At 37.5% G+C, this 16,255-nt stretch overlaps 1 protein-coding gene across 3 annotated transcripts in view; it reads right to left on the bottom strand.

Moving 5' to 3' along the window:
* Positions 1 to 1,196: 1,196 nt before the first annotated feature.
* Positions 1,197 to 16,255, bottom strand: part of ZNF292 (zinc finger protein 292) — a 93,686-nt gene continuing 78,627 nt past the window's right edge. For all 3 annotated transcript variants that reach the window (XM_059401030.1, XM_059401029.1, XM_059401031.1), the window contains one exon: positions 1,197 to 9,285. In XM_059401030.1, coding sequence (XP_059257013.1) covers positions 2,137 to 9,285 — 7,149 coding nt within the window. In that variant the 3' untranslated portion in view covers positions 1,197 to 2,136. The remainder of the gene's footprint in view (positions 9,286 to 16,255) is intronic.

Raw genomic sequence — 16,255 nt, 5'->3', positions numbered from 1 at the left:
TAAGGGTCAATTTTCTTGAGCTAATGAGCAAAAGAAAAGCCCCAATACAATGGTATTTTCACTTCACAGTGGTTCATCACTACATTCACCAGAAATAAATCTACTTGCTACTGCACTATTGAGGGCAGTTTTGCCAAATGCCTATCTTTAAGAGCTAGATCAACTTCCAAGAAACTTACGGAAACATTCAGTTGTTAACAAAAATTTAATATTAAAATTATTCAGAGTTAAGTTACTGTTAATTTAGAAAAAAACATGTATTAATTACCCATAAGAACAACTTTTATTTTAATAAATAACAGTGGGCTTATCAAAGGGAAGGAATTTTAATGTGTCAAGTTTTATGCATATTGGTAATAAACCTTAAGGAGGTGAAACCAACTATTCAATACAACCCATTAGGCCCTAAAAATAAAACTATAATGCTTTAATAAAACTTAAAAAAAAATTTTTCCAAAAGAAAATAATTCACTCCTTGACCATGCTTATTTATTCAGAGTACCAGCAATTTCAGTTAAGTGCTTCATTTTTCCTGCAAATCTGATGTTGCACAGGGAATATACACATTTTCTTATTATTACAACATCATCAATATCTCAGGCTAATAATATTGTGAATGCAACTGGTTTATAACAAACACAAAGTCAAAAATCAATGCTACTATATACGGCAAACAGAAACAAAAGTAAATTCAAAAGGTGTTTTCTTTTGTTTCCAGTCCTGACTTTAGCTGGACTTCAAATGAAAGTAATAAACTCTCCTGAAATAACCTCTATCTCTGCCGTGAATCCACAGTATAAATATGGTGAATAAAGCTAAACTATAAGAGCTAACTATATACTGAATAACCAAAATAATCAATTGTAACAACTAATACTGCTCTGGAAGACCAATCTAATGAAAAAAGTATCATTAGATGTGGTGGGAAAATACAAATCTGTACAATCTAACATCTATAAACAGTAAAATCAAAACATCCAACTTCCTTATAGAAAGTGTTTCATCTATGTAATTATAAATGTTAAGGACTCTTGCATTTTATAAACACAAGATGGGCTCACTTTGATGATACCAATTTTAAGATTTATAAAAATGTTTAAAAAAATCTTTCCACAAAAGTTTATACAGTTTAAAGCTATACACCAATCTATAAATCTCAGAAAATGGAAAAAAAAAACTTTGTAAGATCACATGTATAAAACAAGAAATGAAATGTGATTTTATTTAAGGCAATACTGGGCTACTTCACAAATCACCACCTCAAATATTTACACTGCTCCACACTACTAGTTTCTATCACATTCACAAAGGATTTTTTTTTTTAATACCAAATGTTTAAAATCTTTGATGTAGTAAATTCTTTATTCACATTTCCATTATATTTCATGGAATCATAGTAACTATACCCAATTAGAAGCATTGAAAAAAAACCTGTAGCTATAGGAAACCTCTAAAGAATCTGCTATAATTTCACATGAATACCACCCCCAAATTCTGGAGGATAAATTTACAAAGCAGAGCAAGATATTGATATAATGTGCCTACTTTGTGAAAAGTAATTCTGAGATCTTGTAAATAAACGTTTTATGTAAAAATCAATGAACTATGGCAGAGTTTCTACTTTTAGTTCAAAAAATTCTTAATTTAAAACCATAAAAGAACAGTTTTAAAAACTTGATCACTTAGTTAAAAATTAAAATTCCAAATATAAACGTGTCATTTAATAGTTTAGACTTACACACTGCTGGTGGCAGCAAATGATTTACAATAATAAATATATACAAAAAAGGTATCTACAAACAAAGACTACTGTCCTACATGAGCAGTGACCTGGTGAAACCGATCAATCACACAGATAATTCAATTTAGTTCATGGAAAGGGCAACTGGCTGATAGAAATTTGAGGTGTAGCTCAACTATTTACAATAACTGAAGTACTGATTCTGTTCCTCAAGTCCCATAGGGATAAAAAAAAAAAGTTTTACATGACAAATGCCATGTATTTTTTTTTTCTTTTTTTGGCCAGGTTAATTCATGTCAACAAAAATTAATGAAAAAGTTTCACAATTCTAGCATGCTTGATGGCTTCCTATTTAAAATAAAACCGTAAATAATATATTTATAGTACATTAGTTATCAGTACTGCCCTCTACCTGTAGCTTTACCCATACTAATTTCTTTCATAACAGACATATCTGGATCATTTGAATGTACTTCAAGTTTTTTCAGACTGACGGTAGGTTTCATTTCCTGAAGTTGTTTTAACACAAGTTCAGTGCAATCTTTAAGAGTCTTGTCTAAAACAATTTTTACATTATCACTGCACTGAAGCTGTGATGGATTGGCAAACTGTACAAAGGTTTCACTTTCTTTACAAGAACATACATGATTTCCACTAGTCACAGCAGTCTTATCAATATTTTTTCTTGAATTTGAATGGGATCCTTTCTTATTTCCACTATTTGGATGGTCTTTGTCAGAATTTTTCTTCTGCTTTACTGCAGACTCCTCAAGAAACTTCAGAAATGATACTTCAAATCCCATTGGTTTAAATGAGCTCCAGTCAAAAGATGCAGGATGCTCCTCTGTAGTTTGAATGGCAACAGCAGTTTCTTCTTCTTTATGCGTACTACTTAACTCAACTGCTGATGCTGGTTCTGCTTTTTCAACTTTTCTCTTTTTATTTTGGGAGACATTTTTTTCTTTATTAACTCTCTTCAAATTACTTGTTTTTTGTTTTTCTGACTGGCAGGGGTTATTTTCCTGAAAATCATTACTTACATTTGAAGACGTATGAGCTTGGGTCTCCACACTTGCATTGTCTTCATTTATTAATTTTGTAATAAATAATTCTGTTAGCTCATCCATTTCATCTTTTTCATTTTTTTCACTTTCCTTCTGTGGAACTGTAGCTGTTCTGGAGTTATCATTACTCTCTGTTACACATGCATCAGAAGTTTTCACATCATTCTTATCACCTTCTTGCTCAGAAGTGTCCTTTAGTTGTGAGTTGCAACACCGTTTGAAGACAATGAGAAGATTACGGTGTTGTGATGTAAATGCCTTTGATAATTTATGGCATTTATAATGTCTTATTATATTGCTTTCACTTGTAACAACTGATGTGCACCCTTTTATCATACATGGATACTGGGTCACAAATCTGCTCGTACACTCAGATAAGGCATCATTTCTAGCCTTTATGGAATATACGTGCTTTCCACGTTTCAGAGAATAAGGCTTATTTTCTTCGATCTGTACAATTTTAGCTGTCTTATTTTCTAAATTATTTTTTTTCTTTCGTTTTGTCTTAGGCATTTTGAGTCCTTCCTTTCCAGATCTGTGTTTTGTCCCCCGATGCTTAGATTTTGTCTTTTCTTGGTTTGCTTTGCTTGATATATTTTCCTGACCAGGTGTTAATCTTCTTGGCCGAATCAAATGAGCTTTATGTTTGTCATTATGCTTATTAAAAATATGTCGGAGGAGATTTGACCGAGTTGCATATATACGGTCACAGCCTTCACAGTCACATTTGTATATGCCATCTTCTTCAGTTTTACTTCCCCTGATTCCAATTCCATGATCTGCCTCAAGATGAACAACATAGTTCAAATATGTGGTAAATGAAGACTTACATTCTAACTGGTCACATGGAAATTTCCCAACATCCACAGAAGCAGTCATACCTTCAATTTCCTCAGGAGTCATTTCATGAAGTTTCATGTAGTGTTGTATCAGGCCAGTAATTGCTTGGAAAATTCGAGAACAGTCACTCACCTGACACCGAAATTCTTTCACAGTCTGTTTGGTTTCAATTTCTTCACTTTCTTTACCAGCTTCACTTTCTTCTTCAACCTCTGCAGAAAATGCAGGTAGATCTGACTTGTGTACAGCCTGGTAATGCAGAATTAGGTTTTGCTGTATAGTAAAAGCAGCAAAGCAACCCTGGTGAACACATCGATAAGGTCTGTAGGGGCTGTATCTTGTTGGAAACTCAACAGAGTGAGAAACTGGCTTCTTGCGTTTTTTCTCCTCCTTTTCTTTTTTATGTCTCCTAATTTTTCGTCCTTTGGTTTGTGTATTTGTGAGAGAATTTGAATTACATTGTTCTGAAGTAACTGTGATCACCTGCAAGGAATTTTCTGTTTTTTCAGGACTTTTTTTTTCTACAAGTTGTTTTTCTGGGATCTCTGCTTCATTACTGAGGGCATTCTCCTTCATTGGTCCCAAATCTAAAGCAGGCTGGAATTCCCTTTTGTTTTCCTCCGTCATAGTTAGCTGTCTTTTTACTTGTGGAACTCGTGGGGCTGACGAATTTTCACTCTGAGATTTTCTTCCATAAGGCCTTTTTATTTTTAACTTTACCATTTCTTCTGTTGTAAAATGATGGACCAACTGGCAGTGTGCCCGGAGATTAGAATTTCTTGTAAATGTTTTTGTACAGGTAGGTACTACACATTTAAATGGAGCAAATTTCAACTGATTCTTCTTAATTTCAAGAATCATCTCTGGAGTGTACTGATGAATCTTACCATAGTGCTTAAATAAAGCATCCTTTGTCATAGCACTGTAATTACAACCTTGGTTTTGACACACGAAAGGTTTATTAACTTTGTCACTAAACTGAATGTTGCTTATCATTTCAGAAACTGGCTGAACAACTGTGACAGTTGGAACTGGTTTAACAGGAGTGGGAGTCAGTGTCACTGATGTATTTATTAGTACACACTGGGGTGCTGGAGTGGACAAGTCATTTTCTAATTTCAATTTCTGCAAGCCTTCTAAAATTTCCTGTATTTGATCCTCCTTATGTAATACTTCAGATGGAGGAATGTTACTTTTTGCTGGCATGACACCTACGAAGGAGGAAAACTGAGAAGAATCAGGTAACTTGTTATTTTGTACAGTGTTTACTGAAGGAAGCTGAATGTTATAATTTATTTGAGCATTCTGTGACGTTTCACCAACACTGTGAGATCCAGTTTTTACCTCAAGTATTTGAGAATTCATAGCACTTTTAATAATTTCAAGAGTCTTTTCAAAGTTTTGTATAACATTGTCTTCAGAAATCTGCAAATCAGAATTTATTGAAGTTGTGCACGAATTCAAAGCCATCATTTGGGAATCACCATTTTCAGTTTTTAATGTTAAAGGCGCTAACACTGTATGGGACTCAAGATTGGTTTTAAAGTTTTCTTTCACATCAGTAATAAATAACTGATTGTCAACACTATTTAATTTCTGTGTTAGGTTTTCCACCAAACCCTGAGGCTCACAATTTGGAATTACATTTGAATGGAGGTTACTAGTTGGTATCTCAATACTCTTTGCTATAAGTCCCATTGCTGTTAAGTCACTTGTTACCAAGTTTTGGGAAGCATTAGGTGCAATTAAGGGAGGAGCAACTTTCTTCCTTCTCTTTGAAGCACTGTTTCCCTTTTTATTTAAATGACCAGACCTTGTGTTCTGAGGACCACTTATAACTGAAACACGTGAACTGTTATTGGTAAAATTTTGTGATGGCCCACTAGAATTAGGGAATGAACTAGAACACAAACCATTTTCAACAGTCTTCAGTAGTAAGTCATTTGTTGGGAAAACAGGCAAACTGCTGCATTCCTCAATGGAGGAAGTTTTGGAGTTTGGTGTCCTATTCTGGTTTGTCAGCAGGGGGTTTGGGTGGCATACAGTCTGCAACAGGGGTGGTACAGCTGGATTTGGCATCACTGTTGCATTTACTTGTGCTGCATCTGGAACACAACCTGCTGGAACATGAGAAAGGATTTCAGAACCCTCAAATGTACTGGGAATGCCAGCAGTTTCCAAAGCCTGTTTAATAATTTCACTTCCTTCTTGGCTAACACTGGTACTAAAGCTAGTCACACCAGTCCGAGGAAATGTATTTGGTAAAAATGTTGAGCGATTTTCAGCAGCAAGAAGTTGCAGAAATGATGGATCTTTAAAACATGCTTCTGGATTGAAGGTAGACTGTTGCGGCTGCTGCAAATTTACTGCATTTGTGGAGAGAATCATGCTGGCAAGAAGAGAAGGCTGTCCATTATTCTGTAGAAGTTCTTGAGCAATTTCTGCTCCATCCAGTGGTTTACAGTAAGATCGCTTAGATAAGTGTCCACCCAGAGATCTGGGATTAGTAAAAGCCCTGTAACATCTGCTACAGATAAATTTCCCATCTCTGATAATTGCAGGCCACTTAGCCCTTTTGTTGTGCTTGGGTTTTCTTTCCTTCCCATTTGGGCCCCGCCCACGGTCTTTTTTAACTTTTTCAGGTGCAGACTGTTGGGCACTGCTGTTATTAAAGTCATTTGCAACACTTACTTGTGAAGGAAAAACTGCATTTTCACCATTACCTCCCTTTAAAAAGGAGGAATTAGCGTTTGCTTCAATCTGTGAGGAAAAATGATTTGTACTATTTTCCAGTTGGGAAAAAACAGAATTAGCCCCACTCTCTGCTGGTGAAGGGAAGAGAGACATTGAACTACTTTCCGCAGGTAGAGGAAGGAAAGGATCTGAACCACTGTCAATATTCAAAGGCAAAACTGTTTTGGTTAGATCTTCCATTTGTGCTGGCAAGGTAGTAGTAGATAAATTTTCCATCTGGGAACATATAATACCACCACCTTGTTCATTTTTATCCTGAGAAGGTATATTTGGATTTATGACACTTTCCACTGAGGGCAGCAGTGGAGCTGACACACTTGTTAAATGAGCTGGAAAAATGGAAGGCGAGACATGCTGCAACTGATTTGAACAAGTAGGATTCCCGTTGGCTTTGGTCTGTGGTGTAAAAAATGCATTGTTAGAGCTGCTCACCTGTGATGGCAAAAAATAAACAAACTTTCCATTATTTGGTGTATTTAAGTTGTTAGATTTCTGACCTTTTTTATTTTTGCGCTGCATTTTAAATGCAGCATACTGGTCAGGGTGTGCTGTCTTCATGTGTTTCCCGATACTCTGTGAAGAATTATAGGTTCGAGTACATCCCTCGACCTGGCAACTGAATTTCTGAACTGGCGCTTTTGGAGGCACTGATGGAGTTCCTAAAGAACTACTTGGGTTGGGCTGTGGTGGAACAAACGTGATACTTTCCAATGTCTTAAGAGGTAAATTATAAAGATTGGATGATGTTTTGACATTACCTCCACATTCAAACTTGGAAGCTGGTAAACTGTTTGGAAATCCTGCCTGATTTTGCACAGAAAAGGTCATTAGGTTGTTCACTTGTCTTTCTAAGTTTTGTGGGGTAAGGTCACCTATTTTGAGGGTATCTGAATTTACTAAAGAATTCTGAGTAATCTGGGCTTCATTAAAGCAATCCTGCTTGCTTTCTTGAAAACTTGGACGACACAAATCATTACAAGTATCTCCACCTGCTGTATTTAAGTTTGTGACCAGTGATTCACTAGTGCCTTCCACAGATGAGTTTTCTTGTTTTCCAAAGTTATCCTCGATCCCCTGATTGAGGGACACTTTAATGGACACAGCTACTTCACTGGCCTGAAGCAGAGGAGTAGTCACAGAGTTCTCCAAACCATTTGACAATGGTCCATCAGCTGGCCTGAGCTCTGATGCAGAAATCTGGTCTTGTTTGGTCACAGCTGATTCTGCTTTGCTTTTATCCCAAGCATCACTTCCATCTGTCGGTAAGGTGTTTTCAATATTATTTTCTGAAGGAAGCACAGACCTCTCTTTCTCAAAGCTCACTTCTGTGTTCGGATTCACTTTAGAAGGCTGAACACAATCTCCAGATGAAGTACGCTGGTTTTCAGGAGGCAGCACTTTTTCAGGAGTACTGTGATCGTCCAGATGCTTTTCTAGCTCACTCTGAGAACGATACACTTTACCACAACCTGTGAACTTACAAGTATAGGTATTATAATGCTGTGCTTCATGATCATACAGTAAATAAGCTTCTGAAAAAATTCTGCCACATTTAGGAAACATACACTTTGCTCTAAAAACTTGATGTTCCTTTCGGTGTGTTAAGAGCTCTGCGTAACTATTAAAACCAGCCTTACATTTCATCTGTATACAGATATATGGTTTACTGCCACAGTGCATTTGTAGGTGATCATTAAGATGAGTAACACTTACAAAATGCCGTCTACAGTACTGGCAAATAACTTTTTTGCTTTGCATTTCAAGAAAGCGCTTGGCATCTTCATTATCCTTATGCCCCTTTACATGAGCAATTAAATTTTTGAAGTACTTAAAGCCCTTTTTACAAAAAGTTACAGGGCAATTAAATTCATTAACAGGTACTGGTTTTTGGACTGGGATTACTTCTGGTTCATATGATTTATCTTTGTCATCATTCTCATCATCTGAACCATCATTGTCATTAAATACTATGAAGTCTGTTGAATAGAGACTATTCTTTTTTATAGGCCGCTGTTCCTGCTTGGTCACAGCATTAGTCTTCTGATTCTCGTTGGAAGTTGTGATCTTAGGTGGCCTCCCCAATCTTCTTAATGGTTTCATAGCTGCTAGTCTCTCTTTACTAGATTGTTTAACATGTAATGTGACATGAGGGACAAAAGTTTCTTTAGAATTGAAGTTCTTTGCACATATAGGGCAACTGTAAATCCCATCTTTGTAATGTTTTTGAGCATGTCGTACTATTCTATGACCAAGGAATTCTTTGTCACATAGCACACAATATTGCATGTAGGCTTGCCAATTCCTAAACCTAGCAGAAATAAATCCCCTCTCTCTTAATTGTTTTATCTCTCTCTTCTTTTGCTTTTCATCACAGATGTCTTTAAGAAGGCCAGAACTAGCACCAATTCCACCAGAAAGTCCATTCATAGAAGTTTCTTTAATCTCTTCCTGGTAGTCCATTACTTTCTCATAAACTTCACTGTCGTTTAGTTCGTCTATTGAAGACACAATAGATGCTTCTTCCCCCATTAATGCAAGACACTGTCGTTTTAACGTTTTCCAATCCCAGAATTCTGGATCAAAGGGCCACTGAGTTTTCAATACAAGTAGGAGCTCACAACGTAGAGAATTTGGTATTGGAAGATTCTCTTCATCGTATTTCTGGTCTGGCTGGTTATACAGCATCTCCACAGCATAATATGCATCTACTGTAGGCTCAATAAGAAATTCACTCAGCTGACAAGCACGTTTAACCTCCAGATCATCAGGCAACAAGCATGAAATGGTCTTGCAAATAGATATTTTCACTTCAGTATTTTCTGTAGATTCCAAACGAAGGGCTTTTACACATAATTCTATACAGGTGGCAAGTCCAGCCCCTTCAGTCTGTGAAAAAGCAAACAGGAAATGTTAATTTAATCTACACTAACCAACACGTATTTGTGAATTCAGTAATTTTGAAACTAACGTTTGCTACTCTCAAATTTTGTAGCTGCAACATATGAAATGCTGCCTCTTCTAAAGCACTGTAGCTTAGCTGTGTGTGTGTGTGTGTGAGAGAGAGAGAGAGAGAGACAGAGAGAGAAAGAAATGAACTATAAAGAACAGCAGGAGAAAGATAAGCATTGGAAATAAAGAGAAGACCTGGGTATAAAATCAACTAAAATAGCTAGGAAGGGCACCTGGGTGGCTCTGTGGGTTAAGCCTCTGCCTTCGGCTCAGGTCATGATCACAGGGTCCTGGAATCGAGCCTCGTATCTGGCTCTCTGCTCGGCAGGGAGCCTGCTTCCTCCTCTCTCTCTGCCTGCCTCTCTGCCTACTTGTGATCTCTCTCTGTCAAATAAATAAATAAATAAAAATCTTCAAAAAAAAAAAAAGGCTAGGCAAACCTGGAAGTTACTAACTTCTCTAACTGTTCACAGCCCACTTATAAAAATCAAAATAGCATTTAAACTTCATAAAATTGCTGTGAGCATTAATGAATATTACGTATCAAAAGTATATGATACAGTTTAGTATAATGTCTGGTACACAGCAAGTGATCAATAATGTCAACTTTATCACAAATCTTATTTCCTAAGTTTGTATTTAGAATCCTTCTGAAATAAAAACCCAGTTACAGAACTGAGGAAGTCCCTGTATTTCCTAATTTACTAGAATGAAAGGAGATTTTCACTTTTAACAGAATAAAGTTAACTTGATCCTTCACGGGGGGGGGGGGGGTCTATTATACACTGGCTGAATGCCAAATCACTTACCTCGTTGTTGAACCACCTTAAAAATCAGAAGTACAAGGAGACACAATAAATGTTTTTCCTTTTCAATAAGCATCTTGAACTATTATTATAAGATAGCAGTAATGAAGGGTAAGAGTCATTTGAAAGTAGAGGTAGTGAAGAGAATAAAAATGGGTTTTAAAAGGACTAAGAAGACATAGATATAAGAAATAAACCAGTATAAGATGTGGTCACAATCATGGGAATGGAATATGTATTACACCAGATCAAAAGGCAGAGAAGAGATAAGTAAAAAAAGTTGACAGGGTATTTACACAGGCTAAGAAGGAAATAAAATATTTTACCCAACCAGCTTAGATTTGTGGGGCAATACGAAAGTGAGGGGAGGATACTAAATTGGCTTGACTTCATGAAAAGCAAGGGTACAAAGACCAAGAAAAAAATGGACAATAGATGATACTTATTTTTAAAAGTGACAGTGAGGAAAGGACAACAGGGACCATATGGTTGTCTCCAGCTTTTACGTCAAAACCATATATCTATTTTCTACTATTTTGAGATAAATCCGAGCCAGAAAACTTTAACTGTAAAATATCTGTATCTCTGTTACATGCCTTAGCGGCTACTATTAATAATGGATAATTAGGTCACTCCTTTCTCACAGTATGAAAAAAAGATATGTATTATAGAGAGGATATCTTGGAGAAATCCAAGATGAAGTCAACCATAAATATGAGATGAAGTGATAATGAAGACATATACTAGAAGGACTAGTACATATGTACAGAACAAGAATTGTGGAGAAGGATGTTTTTCTTTAGAAAATTCAGGAAATGATGAAGGAAGAAATGACTTTAAGAAAGGTTTCAGGAAGCCTGTTTTGTGGATGCCATCTGCACTGCGGAAGAGGGACTAGAAGTATTCTATCATGTAACTGTTGATCCCTTCATAAACAACAAAAGCAGATTCAAAAATTCTACTTACTGCTTAAAAAATGCAACTAAAATTATTCCAGAGAGAAACTCAACAGTTCTAATACAGTCTGCTATTGGATTCAAGGGTGATTTCAACTCATTAAGGGCAAATGGCTTTGAATAAATTTGCTTTAAAAATACCTTAATGTTGTAATTAAATGTGAAATCTTAATGCCAATGAAACTACAACAATGTTTTTTATTCTTGGGAATTTTTCATCTTTGTGATTAAAAATTGTTTATAGGTAAATAAGTGTTTTTAAAGATGAGTTTGAATTACTAATTTCCCATAAATATGTAATTGACAATTAGCCCATAAAAATCTACTTAATTCCAGGGCACCTGAGTGGCTCAGTGGGTTAAGCCTCTGCCTTTGGCTCAGGTGATGATCTCAGGGACCTGAGTCCGGCATTGGGCTCTCTGCTCAGCGGGAAGCCTGCTTTCCCCTCCCCCTCCCCCCGCCCCACCCCCGCCTGCCTCTCTGCCTACTTATGATTTCTCTCTCAAATAAATTAAAAAAATCTTTTTAAAAAATCTACTTAATACCTATCATTAGTTAATAAAAGTTACTGATAATACCAACTTAAATTTAAGAGTGACTGATGAAGGTTAAGTGCTAAAAATTGAGAGGAGGAATATAGATTCACCCCCCACTGACAATAATCCAGCATGAGGCAACCTTCTAAAAGATACAAGATTTTAGCTTTGGTACTGCCCCCCCCCAACTTTTCTGTTCCTTTCCTCTGACTGCCTAGTATCCTTGGCCCAAAACTACCCAAAGGCTTAAAGGCTGATTAGCAGCCCCCGGTACATCCTGTACAGCCCTCTCCATCCACACACAGCAACATGTCTTAACCTAAGTGGTTACCTTTGTACCTCAGATATATATTCTTAATGGGGAATAACAAAAGGGCCTTCACAATCTTTAAGTATGCCTCATCTGGTCTAGATTTATCTTTTGCCTTATCCAAATAGCCTATATTTCAGGTAAACTAACTCTATTTCCTCAAAGACGCTATTCTCTCATTTGTCTTGATACCACTTTTGATATTATGATATAAGAAATACATATATTTTTTGGTTTTCATCCAGGGTTCCCAGCAAGTAGCTCCTAAAACCTTTGTAATTTCCTAAGTGATAAGAACTATATGGGCATCTTTTGTTCCCAGCTCCTGAAACAGCTCCAGAGCCTTAAACTGTGAAACAGGTGCTGTTACTAGTAAGTCCCCTTTAACCACAAAGAAGTTTATTTATGTTAATGAGGCCATTTTTGGAAAGCCCCTAGATAACCACCAGATGGGGGCTGACAGGGGAACAAACCTGTGATTTACAGGGTTGGAACTTTCAGCTCTTGCCCATACCCCCATCCCAAGAAAGGGAGAAAGCTGGGGTCTAAATCAGCTGCCAGTGGTGGCTGATGATTTAATCAATTATGCTTATGTAATGAAGCCTCTGTAAAAACCCCAAAAGAATGGGGTTCAGGGATCTTCTGCACTGGTAAACATATGAAGATCTGGGAAGACAGCTTGCTCCTTGCCCTGTGCTTACCTTCCATCTGCTTCTTCCTGAGTTGTATCCTTTCATAAAACCAGTAATCTAGTAGGTAAAGGGTCTTACTGAATTCTGTGGGCCACTCTAGCAAATTAATCAAATCTGAGGAGGTGGTTGTGAGAACTTCTGATTTTAGCCAGTTGGTCAGAAGCACAGATGACAAACTGGACTTGTGATTAGCACCTGAAGGGGGGGAGTGGGGGTGGGGGTGGGGGTGGTGGGGGTGTGTGTGTGTGTGTGTGTGTGTGTGTTGTGGGACAGATGACAAACTGGACTTGTGATTAGCACCTGAAGGGGGGGGGTGGGAGTGTCTGTGTGTGTGTGTGTGTGTGTGTGTGTGTATGTGTGTGTTAGTTAGTTAGTTAGTCTTGTGGGACTGTGCTATCGCCTGTTAAATAGTGTTAGACTTAAGTTGTAGGATACCCAGCTGGTGTCCACAGAATCAGGTATCTGCTTGATGCAGAGACCATCCCCACATATTTGATGACCCAAAATTTTCAGTGAGTAGTGAAGAGAGAAGAAAAATTTTTCCATATACCACTTTTCATACTTTTTCTATTACTAGGAACACGTTCCCCTCCCACTCTGTGTGGCTACCACACAGAGTCAACACAGACAAGTGGATTAGAATGTCCACCTCTTTTATTCATTCAGCTACTTTATACCAGGCACAGTGCTAAGCAATGTGCTCTAACAGGAGTCTCAGCACTCCACCAAAACAGAAAGACCCATACACCAAATTGCAACTGTTTGTGTGTCTCCATTAGTAGACTATGAAAACCTGTATTTTTCAACTTTTAATTTCAAGGGTCTAGGAAAAAGCACGAATAAACTGTTCAATAGCTCCTGGAATTCTGAAAGAGGGCTGCCAGTTAACCAAAATCACTAACCTTGAGACTAAATTACATCATGTGAAAAATAAGGAGTTACACTAGAACCTAGTTAACCTAGTTAACTGAAAGGTTTCTTTTAGTTCTAAAACAGTAATAATCTATGATTGTAGTTTTGTTCTGTGAGAGAGAGTATGACACACACATGCCACTGGGGATAGGGGCACAGGGTAATAAATCTCAAGCAAACTTCCCACTAAGCTTGGAGCCCAATGCAGGGCTCGTTCTCACTGAAATCCTGCTTCCTCCTCTCTCTCTGCCTCTCTGCCTACTTGTGATCTTTGTCAAGTAAATAAATAAAATCTTGGGAAAAAAAAAAACTGGAATCATAGGGCACCTGGGTTTCTCACTGAAATCCTGAATGGAGCCGAAATCAAGAGTCAGATGCCTAACCAAGAGAAACCCAGGTGCCCTATGATTCCAGTTTTTTTTTTTCCCAAGATTTTATTTATTTACTTGACAAAGATCACAAGTAGGCAGAGAGGCAGAGAGAGAGGAGGAAGCAGGCTCCCCGCTGAGCAGAGAGCCCGATGTGGGGCTCGATTCCAGGACCCCGGGATCATGACCCGAGCTGAAAGCAGAGGCTTTAACCCACTGAGCCGCCCAGGCGCCCCCCTATGATTCCAGTTTTTTTTTTTTTTTAAAAATTTTTTTTTTTTTTAGAGAGAGAGAGAGAGAGAGAGAGAGCGAGCGAGAGCGAGCACAAGCAGACAGAGTGGAAGGCAGAGTCAGAGGGAGAAGCAGGCTCCCCGCGGAGCAAGGAGCCCGATGTGGGACTCGATCCCAGGACGCTGGGATCATGACCTGAGCCGAAGGCAGCTGCTTAACCAACTGAGCCACCCAGGCGTCCCTATGATTCCAGTTTTAAGATAAAACCTCTAAGGGAACCTGGTGGCTAAGATGGTCAAGCAATCGCCTTTAGTTCAGGTCATGATCCCAGGGTCTTGGGATGAAACCCCGCATCAGCCTCCCTGATCAATAGGCAGCCTGCTTCTCTCTCTCCACTGCTTGTGCTCTCTCTCAAATGAATAAAATCTTAAAAATAAATAAATAAATAAAACCTCTGATCAGATTTCAGAGAGTTAAAAAAAAAGGGAAAAACATTTTATGCGATAGGAAACAAGATTTTGGGGGCAGAGTAACTGATTAGCAAGTTCCAAGTTATTCTTGTGAATAGGTGACCTCCCCTGACCCAACTTTCTAAAGCTATTATTCATGCTTTTAACTGCTTTTTTTATGGACTTTACTTCTAAACCTAAAGTCTCTCCACAAAGTTACTATTCCGCAGACTGTCCATGATGATAGAAGCATTCTTTATCCTATTCAATGTCACTAGCCTCATGGAACTACAGAGCACCTAAAATAAAGGTTACTGGTTACCAATAATGGACAGTATAGCTCTTGTCCAAGTTTTTCCCTCTCCAACACAATCTCCTTATTAGTGGGGTGTAAGGATGAGGGAGGAGAGTCATTTTTACCTAACTTCCTTGATTAATCTAATTAAGAAATGAAATACAAAGTGGTTAGAGTTACCAGGTGGTCAAGAGAAAGTCACCCAATCTGCCAGGCTTTTTAGTTTCAAAGTCCTTCCACTGTGCTATACTGCTCTTCAAGTTAGACATAAAGCAGTGGCACAACCTGTATTTTAAAATTGTACAATAATTTTTAAAGAAACTTAATATTAAGTTCTATTTTTTACCTGCAGCACAATATATAAAATGAAAAATCAGAATGAATTAACAAGGTTGACAGACAAAAACTATATAGATTAATTCACCCCGTTCTTTACTCCTAAAAGAGAAATTCTATTCTTCTGAAATTATTTCAAGAGAAAAAGGGAAATTTGTAAGATTTACTGACCAACTACAGATTTTAGAAGTTACTCTTAAAGGGGGAACAGGAGAGTATCTTTTGTGTGTGTGTGTGTGCACGCGCGTATGCAGATGAATTAAAAAATATTTCTTGAGGCTTCTGGGTGACTCGGCTGGTTAGAAGTCTGACTCTTGAGATCATCTTAGCTCAGGTCATCATCGCAGGGTCCTGTGATGGAGATTTTCCCTCTCCCTATCCTCCCCCACTCTTGTGTTCTCTTTCTCTACAAATAAATAAATGAATCTCAAATCCTTCTTTCAAGCTGCATCCCCGTTCTTAAGGATTCCTAAACACTGTTTGGCACCCCATTCTACATAATATCCGCAACTTTAGAAAAACGTCTTCTGTGTACATTTAAAATGGAAACCAACTGCATTACTACAAGGGTTACTATAAGAAAATAAATTAATTCTGGGGCGCCTGGATGGCTCAAGTGGTTAAGCATCTGCCTTCAGCTCAGGTCATGATCATAGGGTCCTGGGATTGAGACCCGTGTCAGGCTCCCTGCTTAGGAAGAAGTTTGCTTCTGCCTCTTTCCCCTGCTGGTGCACACTCGCTCTCTCTGTATCTCAAAATGAATAAAATTTTTTAAAAAAAATCTTTAAAAAAATTAATTCTGTAAAACTCAGCCTCCAATTGAGATAATTAGAAACATATATGTAACCTCTGCTTTCCTCTTCAGTTATATCTAATCTATTTAATCTACTTATTAATTGTTTTTATTTCAATAACTGTTTTTTATTCTTAGAAGTTTTTTTTTTGACTCTTTAAAATCTGCTTGGTCATTTTGATAGTATCTTTCTTTCTCATGCTTTACTTCCTTATTTTGTCTT

Source organism: Mustela nigripes, chromosome 5, assembly GCF_022355385.1.
Source record: "Mustela nigripes isolate SB6536 chromosome 5, MUSNIG.SB6536, whole genome shotgun sequence".
Classification (NCBI taxonomy): domain Eukaryota; kingdom Metazoa; phylum Chordata; class Mammalia; order Carnivora; family Mustelidae; genus Mustela; species Mustela nigripes.
This window is presented reverse-complemented; position numbering and strand designations above follow the sequence as displayed.